The sequence below is a fragment of the Daktulosphaira vitifoliae genome, unplaced genomic scaffold (assembly GCF_025091365.1).
Source record: "Daktulosphaira vitifoliae isolate Bord-2020 unplaced genomic scaffold, ASM2509136v1 Scaffold_5, whole genome shotgun sequence".
Classification (NCBI taxonomy): domain Eukaryota; kingdom Metazoa; phylum Arthropoda; class Insecta; order Hemiptera; family Phylloxeridae; genus Daktulosphaira; species Daktulosphaira vitifoliae.
The window spans coordinates 2,781,873-2,805,549 of record NW_026099576.1 but is presented as its reverse complement, the minus strand read 5'-3'; the positions used below and the strand labels follow the sequence as shown (position 1 = coordinate 2,805,549).

General features: G+C 24.2%; 1 protein-coding gene across 1 annotated transcript; it reads left to right on the top strand.

Annotated features, from left to right (window-relative positions):
• The first annotated feature begins 830 nt into the window (after positions 1–830).
• Positions 831–23,086, top strand: LOC126907093 (fatty acid 2-hydroxylase). Its single transcript, XM_050688135.1, has 6 exons — positions 831–1,725; positions 8,892–9,150; positions 16,094–16,260; positions 21,350–21,482; positions 22,291–22,410; positions 22,764–23,086. The coding sequence occupies exons 1-6, from the start codon at positions 1,495–1,497 to the stop codon at positions 22,850–22,852; spliced, it is 999 nt and encodes a 332-aa protein (XP_050544092.1). The 5' UTR covers positions 831–1,494; the 3' UTR covers positions 22,853–23,086.
• Positions 23,087–23,677: the final 591 nt, after the last annotated feature.

Here is a 23,677-nt window from a genome sequence, read left to right as displayed (position 1 = left end):
ATTTTTCAATACTGAATAATAATTTTAAGTTATTATGGATTTTTATCTAGCATCTTAAAAAAATATTAATAAGCATATATTACTAGCAATAACCGATTCCGGTTAATTTAAAAGAAAGATAACTGGAACAACTTTTTTATTAAAAAATAGTTCTCATTAGTTTTGGGGAAAAAATGATTACCGGTTTCAAATCCTATCTTCAACATAAAAAAAAAGAAAGAAATTATTAATAATTAGGAAAACTTTTTTTTTTTAATTGATTATCTTCATTATATGAAATTAATTGTGAAACACCAATAATTATTGTCATAAATAAAATCTTCCTGACACAAATCATCAAAATTATCGATAGTTAACATTTTTTTTTTCATAATCATGACAAAAGTTACTTAATACATGGAATAAAATATACATTATGTATAGATAAATTATAATTCTTATTTAATTTAACAATTATTAATTAACTCTAAAAATAAAGATAATAAGAAAATTGAATTACAGATTTTTTAATCATTTGAAGTAATTAGACTAGAATAGTATATTGAGATAAAAATTAAGTACAAATTTGTTAAGTAACTTTAATTTTATAACCAAATCCCCTGAAAATTTTTAAAAATCTGTCACTAATACCATAAAATAAGGACCATCAGTTTGAATCTGTTTAAATTAAAAATAATGAAGAAATATCAAGATAAATAAACTTTACCGATAGATGGCATTACATTTAAAGCAAAAACCTATAGAAGCGCTACTATTGATGAGCGGTATTTTTGGTTGCAATTGTGTACTAGATGGTAAATAAATAAAAGGAGCCGGGCAACTTTTCTCATAATCAAATGGTTCAGTTAGCCAAGTCAATTTTCTTTTAGATACGTTACAAATGATTAAATAGGCTAAATTTTTAAGTTTTGAGCTATTTAACTATTTTAAGATATTTTTTCGATACACTTCAAACTAAAAACTTAATTGTACGATAAACTAAATAAGTGCGCGCGCATCATACGATTTGGAGCAGTGATAAAAGTGTAAAAAAAAGAAGTAGTACTTAAAATATTTTCGGGCGGGTCCGAGTGCATCGTTTCTGTGATAACAGTGATAAAGTTGTTCAAGCCACGATCGCGACCGGTCGTTACGTAACAGTATTCGATAATGAAAGTACTTAATAATTAAAACAATTATGAATAAACTTTATAAAATTATTCTTGTTAATACCTGTGACAGTATTATTAATTAATATATTTTATGTTGCGGGTCTGTTCGAGTGTTTAGAGTGAACGGATGCGCTTACACATTTTTTTTTTCATTTTGCCGGATCTGTCTCCAACACATACTATTAAAACCGGTTTTGTTTATTCTTGATTGGTTATGTGTTAAAATTTTTATGAAAAATAGTGATTTATTTTCATGATTTATAAATTGTGTATGATGTGTGTAAACTCTTAACACCTTTTTGAGTTTCTTGTTTTTACCACCTCTGTTGATCAGAACTCCATAATGTCAGCAGAATTGTTTGTGGTGAAACATGAAGGCAAGAAATACAATATTGAGCACTTTTTACGCTTCCATCCTGGTGGTACTAATACTTTAGCTGCTCTTAAAAATATTGATGTTACTGAGCGTTTAAAAGTTACAAATCATTCAGCTGCTGCATTTGAACTGCTTAAAGATTATAGAGTAGATGAACAAAATGAACGACAGCAAATCAGAGAAAATGGTGATCTAGAGGTATGTATAGTTTTGTATTACTTACTAATTTTTACTTTAATATTATATGTTATTATCTACTCTCTAGAGGTTATGTCAATCTCTGAAGTGTTGAAAAACTAATAGTTTTATTATGAAAAACCAACTTAATGAATTAAATTATTAAACTAGTCTTAAGAATTTAATAAATATATTAAAATGTTAAAAAATAATAATTTTACTATTAGAATAAAATATTGTTTTTGTAGTGTACATTTTATTGTATTATTATGAATTATAATGTAGGTTCTGATAAAGTCTTTGATTTATAGATTTTTTTTTTGGATATAGTATTCTAGAATATTATTTATAGATGAGTGTAGTGTGGTAGCAAAGGATGGTTTTACTGCCTCTGATCTATCTAGTATTATTGAGTTGGATAAAATACTTTTAATGTTAAATAGAGGAAATACATATTAAGTTTGGATTTATGGGAGAATTACCATATTTAATTAAAATTGTTGAATAATATTTATATTATGAAATTGCAATGTAATATATATTTCTTTAGTCTCTTTAAATATGACTTTTTAGATATGATTATGGTTTGTTAAAAGTCTGTATTCTTTTGACTATATATCAGAAATATATTCCTTACATCATTAGATTATAATAATAAAGTATTGAAATAAATTGGGATAAATAAGAAAAATGTTGTTCTATTAAAATTATATTCTTAAAATAGAGAAGCTTTTAAGATTAAATAAGACAAAAAAATTCAATTATTCGTGGCTACAATGCACGATTTGATTAATTTTTATTAGAATATGTATGAAATCTTGATATATTAAAATTTCCCAATCTAGCTCTATGCACTTATACTGTCATTAAAATAATAGTACAATTGGCTTATGTAAAATTTTTTTTTATTATCTGTTTAGGTTTAAAACTATTTTAGTTACTAACTTATCAATCATGTTTTAGAGTTGACCACTCTAAGTTTTATATCTATACCACAAGATAACTTATTAAATTGTATTTATACTTCTTATTCTTAATTTAGTTAATTAAAGAATTTTATTTTATGTAAAAAATAAAAATTTAAACATATTAGTATTTAAAACATTTTTTTGTATGTGGCAAATTTAAGTAATTAAATTATTAATAATTAAATTCATAATAATCAAAAACATATCTTATCATTTTCTATTTTGGTATTATTTATGTTGTCATCAGTTAAACTATACCATTCCATTTAGAAGATAAATTACTTAAGTATTTGCAAAATAGAGAAATGTATATATTAGTATGAAATATTAGTCTTATGAGAGTTGTTTACTCTAGATACAAAATTGAACCTTTAAACACTAGAACTTAACACAATCATTTTTTACTAAATTAATTTTACACAAATTTTTAATTTGTTGATAGATTTTTTCAGCACATTCTATTTTTGTAAAAAATGTACTAATTAATGAAAATAAGGAAATTTCACATGAAAAAAATGTTTAAATATTTTTAATACATTATTATTATTTATATAGAAAATTAATTGCTATAAATGTTATATTTTAATGTATTAGAATTTAAAAAGGGAAAAAATGTTCATTTGAATGTTCAAATTATATTATATTATTCATAATCAACATAATAGATCATGTTTATCAGATTTTCTAAGCCTCTTAAATTGATTTTTATAATTATTTGTTATAAAATGTTATAGATTTTATCTAATGTTAATAACTTGAATATTCTGAGATAATTTTAAGTAATGGTAGTTTTAAATTTAATGTAGCTATTGACTATTTCAAATATTTATATTCTAATTAAATGTTTGAGTTAAAACAAAAAAAATTGGTTAGAACAAATTTGAAGTCACATCAGTTAACACTTTAGAATTGTGAAATTCTAGATTTGATACAACTTTGTGAGTCATTAAATACAATATTACTAAATTTATATAAAATTCATAAAATGTCGTTAAAAAAAAAAAATAGATTGTTTAATAATATTACAGGATAACCTTGATAAGTTCAAGCTGGAGAGTTATTATTTTTCGACTTTGAGGTTTTTGAATTACTAAACGTTTTGTGTTATCATTATTGGTGAACTTTTATAAGCATTTTTCGACTGGTAATTATTATAAAAGTGTTATGCATTACTAAACTAGAAGCCAATTGTTCTTAATTTTATTTAAAAAATTATAAAAGTTTAATAATACTTATTATGTTAGAATTTCATAGTAACTTAATGTGACATACAGTGCCGTATTTCAGTTTAGGTAGACATGACAGCTGTCTAGGGCCCAAATTTTTAGAGGGTTATCTTGATATGTGGGATAGTAATTTCTTTTCACAAATAAATACATAAAAATGTTTTATCTAATATAGTATTAAAAAGGGTATTGGCGTATTTATGAGAGTCAAGACTCTCCCATACTATCAACATACAATTATGGTAGTTAGGAAAAGAAAATAGGTAAAGCTTTTTTAAATTTGAAGACGTAAAGTTCTGAAAGTTATACGAACATCTCTTATTGCAAATTTCTAAAAAATGCCACTGAAGAGAAACACTGATTTGTTAACTGCTTAAGGTCTCTGAGACTTCAACGAAGCCTTGGCAATTTCTTGAGAAAACGCGATTGTATTTTTGTTTTTGTTTGCTACGTATCGGTTGTTTGAAATACACGCGAATCGCTTCAAATAATAAATAAAATCGTTAAACTAAAAATACATATCCATGTGCATTTAATATACTTGCGGTTAAAAACAAGTTCGCCGGATTTCATATAATTGTTACGTTATAAATTTTAATATCTTTCTTGTGAGTACTCTTACAAATTGGGATGAATATTGTGTTTTTTTGTATTTAGAATTATTTTTTATTTCTCAAACTTTCAACTTCATTGTGTTCTTTGTCTTTCGATATTTATTACTTGATTGAATCACTCGTCTATTATTGATCCTAGCATATCAGATATTCATTAATTTGTACGATGTATGAAACAAGACTTTTCGCGTGTTATTTGGTGCGTGTTTATTTTCATCATTAAATTAAATATCGAAATACTCATGTATTAGCCAAATATATAATTTTTTTTTTTTGATAAACGAAACAATTAGTAACAATGCGGAATATATACTTTTTGATGGGCCATGTCGTTCAGATTCTTCTACTATAAGAATAACTTTTTCTTTATTTTTTTTTGGGGGGGGAGGGATAATCAAAATGTTATAATCCTCAAGAATATATTATTGTATAATAAATATTATGAATTGTACATAGTGGCTTATTTACTAGATCCTAACAGTCCCTTCCTATTGATACAAAACAATGATAGTGATAATAATAACGATGTCCTCTACAAAAATCTAACTATAAAAAAGACCAAGTTTCAACATCCTCCATCCTGAAAAGACTGCCTATCAAAGTTGTAATATATACATTATGGGCAAGTTGCTTTTTCTTTAATTCATTAGCTGCTATTCTACGTTCATTTACTCCTTTATTTATATTGCCTTACAAAGAATATTGGAACTTGGTCCTCTTTCAAAGTTAGGTTATTGTTGAAGATAAAACTAAATGTAAAATCCATCCCCGTGTTTAGTGATTTATGTTATTTACGTATAATTATGTTATTTTGGATTGAAATTGTTCTATTTTAGAAATATTTATATTTATTGTAATTGCGTTGTAGATTATTTTTAAATTAATTTTAATCTTTGTTAGATATTCTCGTATCTTCTCTATTTTTGGTAATTTAAAATTTTACACTATTTAAGAATTTTATATTCATTTGTTCTCAGACATTAATTTTTTTACTTATTATAGACAACATAGAAATAATTTGTAAATTAATTAGCTAGATATATTTTTAATTTATTACATCAAAAATGTTGGTATAATAAATTTACTGATTTATGAATAACAGATTTATTATAGATAGATCAGATTTTTCTAAAAGTAAAAATATTAGAAAATATATTTTGCCTTTTTTTAGCAATATATATTTTTTGGTATATAAATTATTGTTTATTTATTTTTGAATGACAATATATTAAATAATATAAAAATCCATGGGTGTTTTAGAACCTAATAATATATTGCAAAATGTAATTATATATTGAAAATAAAATAAAAATATATTTTTGAAGCATATGTCACATAATTTTTTTTTTACAGTCATCAACCATTATTATTTTATATTTGCAAAAAATAGTTAATAACACGCAATATGACGTTATTCATTTATCAATGTTTTTTATCAATAAAAATATGTTACTAAATGTATTGACCCCTTAAAAATCCTTCTCTTTCATTGTTAGCTTTTGAAGTAACCATGAAATATTACAAATACATGTTATTATCTACAATTTAATTTTGAGTAATAATACTCCAAATTTTAATTTTAAATGTGTATTTTTTTGATAAAAAAAGTTATGGAAAAAACTAATTAAAAAGTAATTGTTGTATATAATGTACATATAATTGTATATAGTCCTTAGATTTTATAAAAAAAACTAATATTTTATTGTATTGACATTGTCAGTTTTTGCTGAAAAAATTTCGTTTTTTTAAATTATGGTCCTCTTTTCATAGTTGTTTACAGCAATCATTAAAAAAATAAAAAAAAAAATTAATTTTAGACTAATTGTAATTGTACATTTTCAATATCCTTTTTAAAATATATTAAAAAAATATATAGGACTCTCACTCAATACATCCATTTATGAAACTTAAACCAAGTCTGACTTAAAGGTTTATTAAGTCCAGGGGAAAAATAATTTAGTAAAAAATACAATCTATGTCAATTTTGTTTTTAAGTGCGAACCCCTAACTTAACCAAAATAGTACCAGATCTTGCTGTCAAACACAAGAGTTACCATCGGGCAAAATTAAAAATTGCTGAAGTAGATTTTGAAATATGTATTTTAATCTCGGTTAGATTTCAGTCTACATTAGTTTCATATAAGAGTCAATCTGTATTAAATTTTTAGAATTTGTAAGAAAAATTATGGAAATGTTTATCACTTAATATTTAGCAGTATATGTATAAGCAAATTTCCATTTTTAATATTAAAGTAATTTTTTTTTAATAGTCACCCCAAAAAATTTGTAAATTTAGCAAAATATTAGAAATATTGAGCATCCTTATACAAATATGAATATTAGAAAAATATATAATTAAAAAGATTTTATAAACTTTAAAAAAATTATCAATATCAATTAGATTAAAATTACTCATACATAGCACAATTTGTTAATCACTTTCAAAGGCGTATGCAATTTTTTCCTTCTCAGTAGGTAAACAGCGTTGATTAGAGAGAAGTAAAAGGTAGTGCTCGGGCACTACCTTTTTCTCCTGCTAATGCGAGAAAGAAAAAAACACTTCATATATTTATGTAATATGGTCAAACCTGAATTAGCTTAAAAATGTAATTGTTGCATATTTATGCTAAAGAGTAAGAATTACTGACTCATAATAAATACAAATAATTGGTATCATGAGATCTATATATTGCAAAGAATTGTGAAACACGTTAATATAAATTTTCGGTTATTTAATATTTTTAGTTTGAATAATTTTTTTTATTCACTGTACAATTATTTTTACTGAAATCATCATTATCATTATTAAAGTCATGGTCAATGTAGTAGTATTATAGATTGAGATCATATTAATCAGCCATGCATTACTTGTAATCGTTATAACATAATAACGGAAAAGGAAATTTAGTTACATAGTCCTTGACAAAGAAAAATTTTGTTATACAAATAAATATTTTTATTTTTTATATAAAGGATAGGAATTTTTATTGATGTGTATTTCTTTTTAAGTAACTCCTTTAGACGTGAAAATCACATACCTTTGTAGTTAAACAATAAATAGTTAGCACTACGTACTAATTATTTGTTATTCTTACTAATTTTTATTACAGTCTATGAGTAAGACATTTAAAGTTTCGACAACTTGCCTGCTATACAACTGTTATCCTTTTTAACTCGAAATTTATAAGATTATACAAAAAGCAAATAATATTACAACGAAATTTTTCTAAAAGCAGTTTGTAAATGTCTTATTATGCATTTTGAAAATTACAACCAAGCCATTATTCGATTGTATTTCATTTTAAAATTATGTTTCAAAAACTAACTTAATGGTTATATCAATAAACATGTCAAATTTTACTATATATAATACGTTTTGAAATAGATTCTTAAATGTGAAATAATTGCTTTTGGCTTAACACCATTCAATTATCTATGTTAATTTAACTTTTTCTATATTCTTATTATAGACTAATTATATAAACTAACTTTTACGAGACAATAACTAATCAGTTTACTGCTGAATAGTTCATCTTTTTAATTCATTTTATAAAAATTTATGATCTGAAAATTGAGAAAAGTAAATAAGAGAAATTACAAGTTTTAGCTCTTATTTTCCCAAAATTATTATTAGTTTCATATTGTCTATCAAAACTGAGATGTTTATATAATTTTAAAGATGCTTAGTGTTTTAAAATTATTAGTCAGTTTTACTGGAAAGGATTGCTTTTTGTATTACAAAAATATTGACAATAATAAGAAACAATTGAAAATTTTAATTTGTCTTTGATTTCTTTAACAATTGCTATAAGTGACATATCTTTTATAAAATAGCCACAGAACTATTATTTGAGTCGTTTAGTTTAAAAAGGACAAGTTAACTTACAAATAGACAGGTAAAAGTAAAATTATATATAACAATTTTTTTTTATACATACAACTTTTTGCAACTGGACGACTCATTTATTAACCTATTCACTGATCAAACTGTATTAACTGTATGCAATCTTTTAAATTGTTGTTATTTTTCGCTATTATACTATATAGCATTATCATAAATAATACTCCGTAATAGAGACCAAAAGTTAAATTCTAAAAATAGTTTACTAACCATTTTATAAATCTTAAAAATAAACTTATTTTAAAAATATTTGTTTTATAAGTATGTTAAGTTTAATGACTGTATAATCATAATCTGAAAGAGTTTTAAACTAAAAATTATTATTATATTTAATATAATAATATATATAATTCATACATAATTTGTACGAATTATAGTTAGATACATATTATGTATGTACTTATTTACAATATGTATAATACAGATGAAAAGAAAATATTCGGTGTAATTACTTAAGATTCTATAATTTTTATTTCAGAGTCTTGTTGACTGGAAAAAACCAATGTTTTGGCAAGTAGGATCATTAGGCCCAAAATATAAAGAATGGGTGTTAGCGCCTGTAGACAGAAGACTGAGATTATTTGGTTCTGATTTCATTGAATCGCTCACCATTACATCATGGTATATGGTGCCATCAGTTTGGATTCCTGTAATGTTATGTTTGATATATATCGGTTACCAAAGGTTAAAGGGTTATACGCAAGCAAATAGTTCTATCGAACAATTTTCCACTTATGGTAACTACAACTTTATTAAAAATGTTTTTACGCATGATTATAAGTACGGAGTTTTTCGGTTACAAAAAGACGAAATTCCTAAAAAAAATTCGTCTTAATTTTTTGGACTTTTGCAATTGGATGATTCAAATGCACAGTTGAAATATTGTAAAACATTTAATTGGATTGTTTTTGGATTATATTTAATTTTTCTAGTAACTTTTGTATGTGTTATTAGATATTTTTAAGTGTCTATTAATAAATTATTAAAGACTAGGCTTCGCCTAGCTGGGGCACTACGAGACACCTTCGGCGCATAAGTCTCTTTGGGCCGTCTTTATAAGTAAGCCACTGATACCGGTAAGAATACGGTAAAAGAGTTTTGCAGGAATTATATTACATCAGAATTAGTGTAACAAAAATATATTACATTTTAATTATTAAAATCAGGAAAATTCAAAAATAAAAAATGTATTAGGTATGATATTGACGTTTGTTACTGAGGTATTCATTTGTGGCGTATTCAGAATACATACAGAAGTTCATTAGAGCCATATTTCTTAGAAATTACTTAAAAAAAATATTGATTGCACTGGTTCAATGGATAGCCTATATCCCACTTAAATACGCCCTTCGTATACACAATAATTAATAATATTGTAATTATATTTTGTTATTATGTTATTGGGCAGGTCTGGTGAAAATTTTAAAACGCTTGTGGGTGAGTGGCAAAATCTTTCCTATCTTCGCCAATAATTTTACCGGAGTCTCGTGACTGAGTACTTTAGTTGAAAAAAAAAAAATTTTTAAATCTGAGCACACTAAGTTCGTTAAGCACAAAAAAGCGTTTTCTTTCTTGTTCTATTGAAAACATTTTTTCTGTAAAATGATATGTTGAACTTTTTTTATACTTTAGGTTCTTTTTATTTACTGATACTTAGATAGAAGTTGTACTAAAAAAAGTAATAAAAAAAAAATTGGCGACTATGTGTGTTTTGTGTATAAGTGCCAAATCATTCAATTCAAGAAGACGGGATATTGCCAACCGAGCGTTTTTAGGTCATGACGTCATTTTATGTTTTAATTTCACTTGTAAATCAACGAATGCAAAAAATAAAAAATTCAGTAAAACGTAAAAGATTATAATTTCTAATACATAAGTTAATTTTTCTTGTTATAAGGTTATCGTAAAACAGAGTTTCTGACATTAAAATTGCTAATTAAATTACAGAACTTTGACTGATTATTATTAAAATTATAAATAATTTTTTAAATACTATCTTATAAGTATTAATAATATTCAAATCGTAAACATAATTTTGATTTACATAGTAGTTATACCTATTTGATTTATCTTTAAATGATAGAATAAACTTGTCCAATTATAATTATCAAATTAAAATATTGACTTGAAAAATTCTCAACAAAAAAATGTTTTTTTTTTATCATAAAGAAGGTTTTACTAAGTAACAAATATTAAAAAATAAATTAAATAAAACTTATAATAACTAAATTTTAAAAAATTTTGAAAATGCTTGATTACAAATTTATTTAATAACTTTTAGGTGTTAAATTAATATAGTTCTTGTGTTTCCTTCATAATTTTTTGAATATGTCCTTTTTTAACTCACCAGTTCTTGTAAATAATTTATATTTACGAGGGATTCGTTTATCATAAACCACTTATTCAAAAACTAAAAATAACAGTGAGATTTCTTTTTTTGTATTTTTAGGTACATGTTTTAGCTTCGATGCGAAGCTGAGAAGGTATTGGTTTTACTATAATGGGGTTTTTTTTTTTTGTGTGTGTCTGTTACCACATTTTCACATTTCTCTGCAAACCGATTTCTTTTAATGATACGTCAAAAGATCACAAATCGTATTTAGTCGAAGAAATTACCCTCAAAAATTAAAAAAATTTCCCTCGTTCCCCGTAAATGGGGGAAACCTCCAAAAATATTATCATTTAAAAATCGCTAATTTTCGAAATTTTTTCAATTTTTTTTACTTAAAACTGCCATAACTTTTTCAAAAATGAATAAATCAATATAATTTTTTTTTAATATAGATGCTTGATGTCTTTACCTATCATTTAGTATATTTTTTTTATAAATTTAACCCTTTACCAGCCCACAGGGGGGATTCAAAGTGACAACTTTTTCACAAAAATTTTACTTTTTCAACTTAACTTTTAAAATATATATAGAAGTCTAACACTTATACATATTTTTTAAATTAAAGCTAATGTAATGTACTTTATCATGGGAAAAAAAAATTTCGTACTTTATTTTGTCTTCACGATGAAAATTGCTACCAAATGTTTTTTTTGTGTGAAAATTCTCGATTTTATTTTTTACATTTTTAACTTTATAATGATAAAACTTATTGAAAAGTGTTACGATCAACACAATTTTTTTTATGAGAAATAATATTTATATCCTTTTTTCATTCAACATACTTTATCTTAATCAGGATATTAATAAGGAAATAGCAGATCATGTAGCTTTTGTAATAATCCACCAATTTTTTTTAAATTAAACACTATCTAAAGATTGCATCGAAGCGTTTTTTTTTTATAGTAATTTTAATCATTGACAGATATCATTATACTTGACCCAACTATACCACTTCACCACTGTGCCGCGACCCTCCTGTGCTGGGTTTTTTAATTTATCAATAATAAAATATTTATTATCTTCATCCGTTATACCCAATAATGGTGTCAGCTTTGTATTTTCAAATCGCAACGTCTATAACTAGTTTATTTAATTTCATCAGAAACTGTTCAATAACAACATCTGAATCAGTAATTTAGAAGCTATTAACATTTTATAGTGATGACTGTTGATGAGACGTGTGTATTGTTATTTTTATCACTTATCATTTACCGGTCATATTCTTCCATCCGCTTAATTATAAAAATATCAATAACTACCGACATACTGGTCCAAAAGTTGTTATCGACCAATAATTTTCTTAAGTAGATCATTATCTATTAAATAAATAAGTTATTATAAATGTTGCCATTTGAAAATATAAAGTTGATACTTTTATAATAGGTTAACATAAAAAATACTTCACGATTGATAAATTAAAAAAAACATACCTACAAGAAACCAAATAAAAATATCATGTTATTATTTTCATATAATTATTTATTTCCGTTTTAAAATTGTAAATATTAATATTAGCTTAATTGAAAAATTATAAGATTTTATTTTTTTAATATGTTATTATAGTTTAATTGTTTTTTTTTATTTTGTAAACAATACGTTAGCTACTTTTCAAAATTGCGAAAAAATTTTTATTTTATATTTTAATATTATTTAATTTATATATTAATACTGAATTTTTTATTTATCTCTTACCAATTTTATCAGATTTTTTCTAAAATAAGAAGAATTTTGAGAACGTTTTTTGGCTTATTTAAGTTGTTTTTATTTTTTTAACTATAAATGGTTGAATTTATAATATATCCTTTCCACCATCTTTTGGAAACAACTTAATTTTCTTAATGGAAACAAACAGTTTTAACTGGATTATTTATTAAAAATGATCTAATTAACGAAATTACTGGTGGATTATAATTTTTAAAACATTAGTTCAGGAGTAGTGAATATTTTTATACTTAGGTGAGAGAAGTAGCAGGACAGAGAAATGTTCAATGATAAAAATAAGATAACCCAAACCTTACCTCAAGTTTACATTTAAAATATGTTAATAACTTCTGAGGTACTGGTTGTTATCGACCAGTAATTTTTTTAGTTAAATAATTTTCTGTTGTTTTATTTTCAACTTCAGTGGCCGTGTAGGCCTATTGCTTTCTATTGTTTTAACAAATTTAATATGTATGTAGCCGTTTAAAATTTTTTGTTTAAATCCTTATAAAGAATAAATCTAAAAATATTTTAACCACTTATATATCGTGAAAAAACTAAAGAAAATGAAAACAATTTTTTTCGAATTATTATTTTAGGATAAATTTAGTGGTCAATGATAAATCAGTTACTCTGTATATATTTGTTATTGATCTTGAAATAATGAGAATAATAGAAACCGTTTCCTATCTTACTCTTAAAACACTCTGTATATGATTGTATTTATTCTGATATAATTTGTAACTTAATATATAATTCGTTATAAAATAATCACATCTACGTAGTTCAAAAACCAATCGATGAAAAACGTCATCTACAACCTTATACTCTTGCGAATAATATTTAAACTCATAATATACGAGTTTCCAAATTATTCTGGGTCGTGCTTAATTTAATAAACTTAATTTATTTATTAAATAGGAAATTGAAATGTGTGAGATTAAGTATATTTTTTATGTTTTATAAAATAAAAAATGAATTTAGGGGTTTTAAACTGTTTTTTAACATTTATTTTATGACCCATTAATTTGTTTAGGTTAAAAAAACCTGTTCATTTTCCTCCCTTCGCAATGTTTATTTTTATATCACTTTACGATTGAACGTAGAAATTCTTCAAATATTATAAATAACTCAATGTTTTGTGTTATTTTTTAATATTATTCAAACATGTTTTGATGGCGTATTCCATTTAACAGGTTCAACAGGTTTTGTTATCCCCTCTCAATTTCTCTTTTTTTACGTTCGTTTAAAAATATACAGATGCGCATATTTTTATATAAATACGCCAATTTTAAGCATTTAGCCTTCATATACATACACCTAATTATAAAATTAGTAACCAATGCTTAAGATATTATTCTCATAAATGTCTAAAAGAATATTTTTACTTTAATAAATCCATATTTGCACTATATTTAATTAATGAAACGAAATACCATTGCTACCTCCGGTCAATGTACAATTTAACTTGAAAATTTTCAGGGGTGACAACATAGTTTAGCCTTTTTCCCACTGTAAGACTAGAAAGAAATCGTGGAGTGCTCTGTTGGCGTCTCGACGTGGCGCCTGTCTGGCGGTTCGTATGGCGGCAGACGCCAAGTCGCCTACAATATACTGTTAACCGGCCACCGTACTTCAACACCCCTTTTCATACGCTATCCACTTTACACTTCCCCTTTGCTTTCCGTGGTAGCAGTATCGATCGCGTCTAATGCCGTACGGCACTAACCCGACAGACGCCGACGCGGCTGTCATTATTTTTTTATTGTAATGTGTATAAGTATACGTATGTTGATATCTGGTCAATATAGTAGTAGTACTTGCCTCAATAAAAACATACTTAACCCTTTATGAAGAAATATTATGACAAAACGAGACAATTTGAACTTCATTAAAACACAAAGAAATATTTTTTTTGTTTTTATACAATTTTAAAAACAAATTAAAAATCCTATTATAATTATTTTTGTATTGCATTTATATTAATTTATAGTTAGCCTACTAGTTAACGAGTAGAGCATCATTGCATCAAGAAATTATATCTAAAAATAAGATAATGGTTGTTCTCCTTAAATAAGAGAAAGTAACGAAGTTCAAATAAATTTTATTTTCTTTGAAATCTGAATTCTTATTCATTATTCCTATTTAATAATATGACAATAAGTTCTCATATAACAAACCACAAAATACGAAATTGGTTGTAAATTTATTCGTAACAAAGAAGTATGATCTTCGGTATTAAAATAATATTAAAGAACAAAAATTTAACTTGAAATCTTCTATAAAAGTCCTTATAGTATAGTATTTTAATTAATTTTTAATGAAATTAAACGTATCATAAATAGGTTATAATATATTAAGCTCATTTTTTTACTAAATATGAATTAATTTCTTAGTAAAACTTATGTTTGATCATAGGCATTTTTACGACTTAAATTTTCAGCTGAGCTCAGTCACGTATTTTAGAGGAACGCGTGCACTGTACTCTTATTGACCATAACATGATATAAAAATACTTATTGAATTTTTATGATTATAATTAGCTGAAAATGGATAAAAAAAAATCTTCATAGTATATTGTAAATTTTAAATATGCCCTTTCTCGAACCTTAAAAGTATTAATGCGTTAATACTTGAACAACGTCTCTACTTAAGAGTAACCTGGGAGAAACTTTGCATATAAGGCTACTCCTCTCCCGCTCAATATCATATCAAAGTTATATGCATTGTTAGACAAATTATACTATGTTCCTTAAAAATTTCCAGTTGACCCTAAACACTGTCAGCACACTCCGTACACAAGCTTACAAATCAAAACCTACCAATCTTATTATTTTAATTATGGACATTATTAATATTGTTTTAGTTCCAATTAGAAACCAATCTTTTATTAGTACAAACTGATAAAATTATTGAAGAGCATCCTATTATTTCTACAAAACAATAGGTGAGGGGCTTGTAAGACTTCATAAAAAAAAATGATTCCAAAATAAGAATATTCTCTTATTATAAACAGTTGAAATTTTTTAGTAATTACATCATATATTATGATTAACTTATATTAAGTAGAAGCTTGACATTTTTTATCGTTAAGTTTAAGTTTTATAAGTTTAGGAGTGTTAATAATTGTACCCATCAATTTTATAATTTTTAAAACTTGTGGTTTAATGGTTGAAACAAACTTGACATTTGCTACATTTCACTCTCTTTCAGAAGAGTAATTTCAAAAATTTGAAGTGCATTAATATGTATTAAATATAATTAGTTCAATCAGCATTCAAACAGCTAAATATAGAGTTTAGATAATAAATTGCTGAGCTATACTTTTTCTTTAGGGTTTCTGAAAATGGATACAACTCAGAAACATCATTTTTCGAAGTATGATGTTGCTGAAATGAGAAAATGTCTGTCTTACGACATTTTTTTTTTTACTTCTATACTATATATATTATATATTATTATATATATATATATATATTTATTCTTTATAAATTGCTTATTAGAAATTAATAAAAAAAACTTTAAAAACTTTTTATTAATAATATTATGTTAATTTTATTTTATTTTGTTTCAAATATTTTTTGCAGATTACTTATCGTTAGGAACATGCGTCGTGTATTCTACTGTATTAGGTCTTCTTCTTTGGCCACTTATAGAATATACTATTCATCGCTGGCTATTTCATCTACAACCGCCTGATAACTCGCCACTACTTATTACATTACATTTTGGCATTCATGGACTACATCATAAGGTATTGTTTTATTATTCATTTTAAAATACTTTTTATATTATATATTTATATTAACAAGAATTGAGCATAACTAAACCCAAACATGTTTTATAGTCATTTTATGAAATTCATAAAACCTAATGAGTAATAATTATAAAAATCTACGTAATACTACGTTAAATTCGCAATTTTAGTACTTGAAATTGCGTAAATTGCGCTAATTATTATTACTATACCTTATATACTATACCTTATCGTAATGTCATGCTATCCAAAATTCAGTAATTTATGGGAGTTCTAAAAGCGTTAATGACAGGGATTTAGCCACTACGTCTTTTTGCAGATTACAGCCATTGTTATAAATATTATGTTTATTAGCTATATTAAATATTTTAGCATTAAGGATAACAAGGACAAAAAAAAAAATCTGCGGTTTACATTATTTAGATGGATTCCATGTGAATTTTGCTACTGATTACAAATTTGATTTCAGATTTCTTCCATCGTATCTAGTTTCTGAGATAATTGCTAATTAATAATTAACACTCAGAAAAAGATAAGAATAATTGTTTTTTCTTGAAACTCGCCAAATATGTTATAAAAGAATCGTGCAAAATTTTAATAGCAAGTTTAATCTTTTTGTTAGGCTTTTATATTTGATAGTATTACACTTGATAATACTTATTTATTTATCAGAAAATTAATTTGAACTTTTTATTATAATTTTTTTATTTAGCTTATTTTGGTTATGAAATATTAAAAATATGAAAATTAAATAGATAATTATGAAACTGTTATTTTTTTGTTTTAATGTGTAATTAAAAACCAACATAATTGCTATTCATAAAAAAAATTGCGTAAATCTTAAAATTTTGTAAAAGGTTATTTTAGCTACGATGGAAACTAAGAAGGTAATAATTTTTTAATTACTTTTTCTTTTGTGTTTGTCATTAATTTTTCTTAGCTCTCACTAGGCCTATAATTTTTTTAGTATACAATTAACAATGGCTACTTAATTTTCATTTTTATTGTTTTCTAAAAATATATCATTTACATCCTTGAATAAGACCTAAACGTTATTTTCAATATTTGTGATGCAGTTTAAAAATTTATTATCCTTTGTGGAAATTTTTTTTAATTATAAATAAATAGCTTATATAATTATTTTGTAAATGAGGATGCTTAACTCCTCCTCATATATGCTTATACTATATGTCCTAAAGTATAGGCATAACAAAAATGAAATAGAAAATTATTACCCAAAAGTAACATTTCTTGTTTAACTTCGGCAGTATTTGCACAAAAAAGATAATGTACTAAAACACTTTTTTAAATTAAATATATAATTTTTAACTATTTTAAATGCTATTAAACTATGAAATTAACTAATAATTAAGAATGTGGTAGTTAAATTTTTTTTTTTTTTGCGAGAAACGTGTACTCATTAAAATTTATCATGTACTGTTTATTAACAGGTACTGTGACAATTTGAACTTGGTCACGGATTTTAAAATTATAACACTAAATATATTCTAATCACGATTCATCTTTTATGGCTATTATAGTCATCTCATTTTCTATTTTATTGGCTTATTTGCGCTATTCTTTCTTTCTTAACTACACAATGTGTGTAATAATTGGTGACAAAAATGAATTAATTTGAAGTAGTGAACATAATTAAACTATGTACACAATCAATGTTTTATAATATATAAATATATGTCTGTCATCATATTACTAATAGAGAATACGGAGTATACCCATTTACTATTTGGCATTTGATGTAACTTTGATAAATATATAAGGTATTCAATAAGTTTGAATTCATTCAATTCAATTAAAGTAAATAAAGTACAGTAGCGATCTAGTAAAGTGGATTTGAGGTGTTTTTTTTTATATTAGTATTGATTGATATCTGACAAATATTAAAATTACTGTCGTAAAACACTTTGATGCACGTTTTAAAACATATAAAAAGAAAATTAATATATCTATCAAAAATTACATGGTTTTAGACTTTAGAGGGTGTTTTATTTTTTTAATCATATAATATATTTAATAAGCTTTAATATGATATAATTTAGAATTATGAAAGTATTCCGTTACTATACTAAATATTACAAAATTGGACATATTTTGAAAATAGTATGATTATTTGCATCAATAAATTCGGATAATTTTTCTTTTTTCATCTTAAGTACATTATATTATCATTAATTATAGGTATGTCTATAAAAGGTAGGTTTTTTAATTTTGATTTCCAAATATGCATGTGGGCAGGTAAAGGGTTAAATTTATAAAAAAAATATATCAAATAACAGGTAAAGACATCATGCATTTATAAAAAAAAAAGTATATTGACTTGGTTATTTTTAAAAAAGTTATAGCAGTTTTAAGTAAATAAATAAATAATAAAAAAAAAACACATCATACTAAAATCAATACCTTCTCAGCTTCGAATCGAAGCTAAAAATTTTAAAAATCAAAATTAATTGTTTTATGACTATTGTATACTTTTGGGATATTTCTCATTATTACTGGGACTAAGGATAATTTTTCAAAAATTACTGCTAATACATTCAACCAGAAATGTATTGTGATCATTAGACATTTTGTTGAATAAAATTGATCCAGTAAGAGCGGTATAAAAAGAAACACGACAAAGTAAAATCATTAGCTTCCTAGCTACGCGTCGATGCTAATAATCTATTAATTTTAAACAAAAATTCTTCAAGGCCAAATATATAAAACGCACCTTTTAAAACTAAATCTATAATAGACTTATTTTTAAGGTTAAGTTGAAATTATTAAAATAAAAAGGTTCAATTCAATGACTAACTTATCTATACTTTTTTTTTAATTCACGTTTTAAATTTTCTAATAGAACATTAATTTTTTAATTCATTTTGATCTGATTACTAGACTACTCAAAAAAATGGGATTATTGTACTTGGTCCTTTAATTATAATCAAAGAGTCCAACTACCAAATCAATTATTAAATTATTCAAAATTAATAGTACATACATTGTTTTTTTTATGTCATATAATTATTTTATTGGAGGATCCCTGACAACCAACTTAGTAAAGGATAATCAAACTTGTATCTTCATAATTTATTAAATAATTAATAATTTTTTCATTATGTATAAATATATGATATGATAAGCAAATTTTCTTATAAAAAAAAAGTTATTTGCTGTGTAAAAGATCATGCATTACGCTGAATTTAATTATATTAATAAAAATCATGTTATCGATAGAATACCAATGGGTTGAGTCATCAGCATTAAAATAAACGATCTTTGCATGGTGATTAGTTAGTATTTATGAGGTGTACCAATTGATTCGGTTTCTTAAATAATTAATAAATGTAAATATACTTGTAGTTTAATCATTTCATTTAGGGATCTCTTTATTTAACATTAAAAACCAACTATTTTAATTTAATCAATTTAATCAACATTTTATTTAAAATAATAATTAATTTTCATAAATAATTTTCACTGTAATAACTTATACCTAAATTAAATACTTAATAATTATTTTTCAATTTTATAGATTTTATTAAAAAAATATATATTTAGGATATTATTTAAAAAATAAGAAAACAGGTAGAACTACTTTTTTAGGAAGTTTTCTTTTAGTCATTTTTAATACTTGAGATATTTAAAATATCAAATATTATAAACAACATTTTTTTTGTACTATTTTAATGTGAAACTTATTAGAGGTTGACTGATATATTTTTAAAATAATAAAATTAAAACATGTAGATTTAAAAGAAAATTCATTTTTTAACTATTAACATTCTTTTTAATCTTTATAGAGTAAAATAAAAAATACAATCTAAAAACTTTTAGTTGGTTAAAGTGCTGAGTCGCTCATTTTTTTAATAGCCGTTTTAAATATTTCATACATTTTCGCTTATATCTAATATAAACATGTACATATTTAATGGAAACTTTTTATTTGGCCACTAAAACAATTGTTATAATTTAAATAACAAAATAAAAATATTATAATGACAAAAATCGGAATGGGCTGTATATGGTGAGAACCTGATGTTGTGGTTCTATCGGAGTCATGTGGTTTGAGGGTTTATAACGACAAAGACAAGTAAATATACAAATAATAGAAGCAATACCTCTAATTGAGGTGTAATAAATTTTTGTCTGGTTAGTTTCTAATGTCCTACCTCAAAGACAACCAAACGGCGGAGCCAGTTCACGAATACCATATAACGTGATTATGTATAATATTTTAACCAACCAGTCAAAATTATCACTTTAAGATATTAATTTAATATCTTATTTAATGATCTATTGCTTTGTCATCCTCTACTCAGATTTATTAACTCTAAATAATTTGGATAACATAAATTTACTTACTCCTTTTTTTGCTACAATGAATTGTAAATTAAAGACAATCCGATAGTCCTTCTCATATATAGAGGTATCAAATTCGTCACGAAATAATAAGTCAAAACAAATTTTTTTCGTATGTATGTAAACAAGACGCATAAAAAGATAGTCCATAACAACACGGGGTCATAGCTAACAATTGTTTTCTTATTTGAATTCGGCAAAAGCGAACTGGTGTCTGAAAGGATTTCAGTGTTTTTTATAGTGTGTGATAATATCCCCAATCCAGGGATATTGTTGTCAGCGCGCTTTTAGTGATCTTTTTAGTTTATTGTATCTAATTATACATTACATAATTATTATATTGAGATAGGATATTTAACAATGAATAAATTGACATATATATATATATATATATAATAAGAAATTATGTTGAATAGTGTACATGTTATAAAAGTTATTTGTTTGTTTACAAGTAATATAAAATACAAATTATAAATTTTTCATTGATAATTATCAATTACATTATAATATATAATGTAATACGTATATGCCATGCAATTGGCGTGATACGACACAATATTACCAAAATGCATCATAGGCTGTAAATTTATAGAAGATTTTCAATGTTTCTTAAGTTATTTAAGTCCTAGCCTTGTTTATTATTTCAATATGATGTTTCAACTGATCATTTATACATTTTATAAATCTAATAAAATATTATTGAACTAATTTATTTTATTATAAGGTGCCATTTGATGATCGAAGGTTATTATTTCCTCCGGTACCAGCAGCTGTACTTATATCATTTGCTTATGGTATTTACCTAATGTTATTTCCACATTGGATGGCGCCAATGGTACTGGCCGGTATGATAGCAGGTGAGTAATAATAAATTTATTATGAGTACTATTTTAGAGTAGTAGAAAAAATTCTGAAAAATGAGCGTTTCTGAACTTATTAATTTCTATGCTTAAACTTTAAGCACCTACAGTTTTATAAAAATTAAACATTTTAAGATTAAGAGCGATATTTATAATTCATCCTTTTTTATTAGCTATGTTTTAACTATCTAAATTACATGCTATAAAATATCTTGAAAAAAAGTTAATTATAATAATCAACTTAAATAAGACCCATAGTATTTATTTTTATATCTTAAAAATTCTTTAAATTAATAGTGAAAAATGGCTAATATGGCTAATTAAAATCGAATTGATTCTGTTCCTGAATGACACGAATGGACTATTCAATTATCCCAAATCGTATTCACATTATCCGTGTAAAATAAAAGAAACTCGGAAATGGATTTATTATACAATTTTTCATCAGGGATTTCAAAACTAATATTTTTGTAATGTAATTTTAAATAATTTTATCAGAAATTCTTCAAAGTATAAATATTTTTTACTGATATATTAAGTTTTATTTGTTATCATCTTAACCAATTTTTTGTTAAATGTGTTACATTTAATAAGAATATTTGTATAATCGACCGCCCGGTTTATACTTCGGGTATTAATAAAATAGTTACTAATTTTTGTCCCAGATTATGCTCAATATTTAAATAATTTTTGTAATTTAGGTCAAGTTAAATACCCAAATTGTATTTAAATTATCAACTTTTGCAGGTTCTTGTAACTATCAAATATTTCATTTGTATGAGTTAATATAATACTATATTTACAGGCTATGTAACATATGATTTGATACATTTCTATTTACATTACGGTTGTCCCAGAGAAGGCACGTATCTCTATACTATGAAAAGATATCACAACCAACATCACTTTGCACATCATGAAAGCGGTGAGTATAGTATTTGTAACTACATCTAAAAATCTTTCATATTATCCTAGTTTAATAACTAAATATATATTTTGTCATAAAAAAAAGTGTGATACCATTAAGCCTAAAGTATGAACCTAAAAAGTACTTAATTATAGATTAATCAATAAATAAATGTAAATAATGAAATATTCTCAACATTATTTTTATTTTGTAAATAATTGAATAGGTTATGATAAACGAATTATCTTGAACTTATGTATAATTCAAGGTGTTATACAAACCTAAATTAGCCATAATTAAACTTTGGAAAATTTAAACATATTTTCATATTTATATAATGGATTTTTATTTTATGTCAAATTTTTTTTTAGGTTTTGGGATCAGCTGTCAGTTTTGGGACCACATATTCGGTACAGCAATTGCACTGAAAAAGCTTAGCCGATGTTTAAAATGGTATTAAAATAGTACCACCTAACACGTGCCTTAAACAAAATTTTATATAAATATATGTAAGACAAAGATATATTATATGAATATGTTGAGAAATTAACTTCCACTTACAGTGTCGCTCTTCTACCACCAGTTAATTGTAATTTACTTCAATACCAAATTCAATGTTTTAAGTTAAACATATTTTACTGCACACTATTTACATAACACATTAATTAAAAATAAAATTAATTTAATCTTGTTATTTGTATTTTGCCTTTAATTGCTATTTATGTTAAAAAAAGAGCATTGAATATTTTATAATTCATTATGTTGTTTTCTTTACGTTATACTATTTTTTTCTCTTTTTAAATAAATAATAATGAAGAAAGATATTTTTTTTAATATTTAATTATATCTAGGAATGATCTCAAAAAGAAATCTTATAGGAGTGGGTGTAAAAATTAGCACAACTAGCTTAGGATTCCTCCATTCAAAATTTTTCAATGTGCCACTGAATATCAGTCAAAATTGACTCGCTACTAATCAAAAAAATATAATTATTGTTTTAAATAAATAATTTTTGGCTAGGGAAATTGTTTTCTCATTAACCACTCCAATAAAATTTGTTCATATTGCACCAATGAGTGTAATTTTAAAATTTATACCTGAAATATTTATAATGATAATAATTTTCTACTTTTTTAGATATTTTGTTTTAAGTTTAGTTCTCTTAACTGAAAATTATATAACAATTAAGGAGGTAATGGTTGATTTAATTTCATTTATAGAAATAAGTATTTATTGAATTATACTAATATAATCTCATATTTTAAATCTATGTATTTTATTTTAA

Coding starts and splice junctions, on each gene's coding strand:
- LOC126907093 (XM_050688135.1), top strand. CDS start 1,495: ATGTCAGCAGAATTGTTTGTGGTGAAACATGAAGGCAAGAAATACAAT. Junction 9,151..16,093: donor CGAACAATTTTCCACTTATG/GTAACTACAACT, acceptor TATTTTTTGCAG/ATTACTTATCGTTAGGAACA. Junction 21,483..22,290: donor ACTGGCCGGTATGATAGCAG/GTGAGTAATAAT, acceptor CTATATTTACAG/GCTATGTAACATATGATTTG.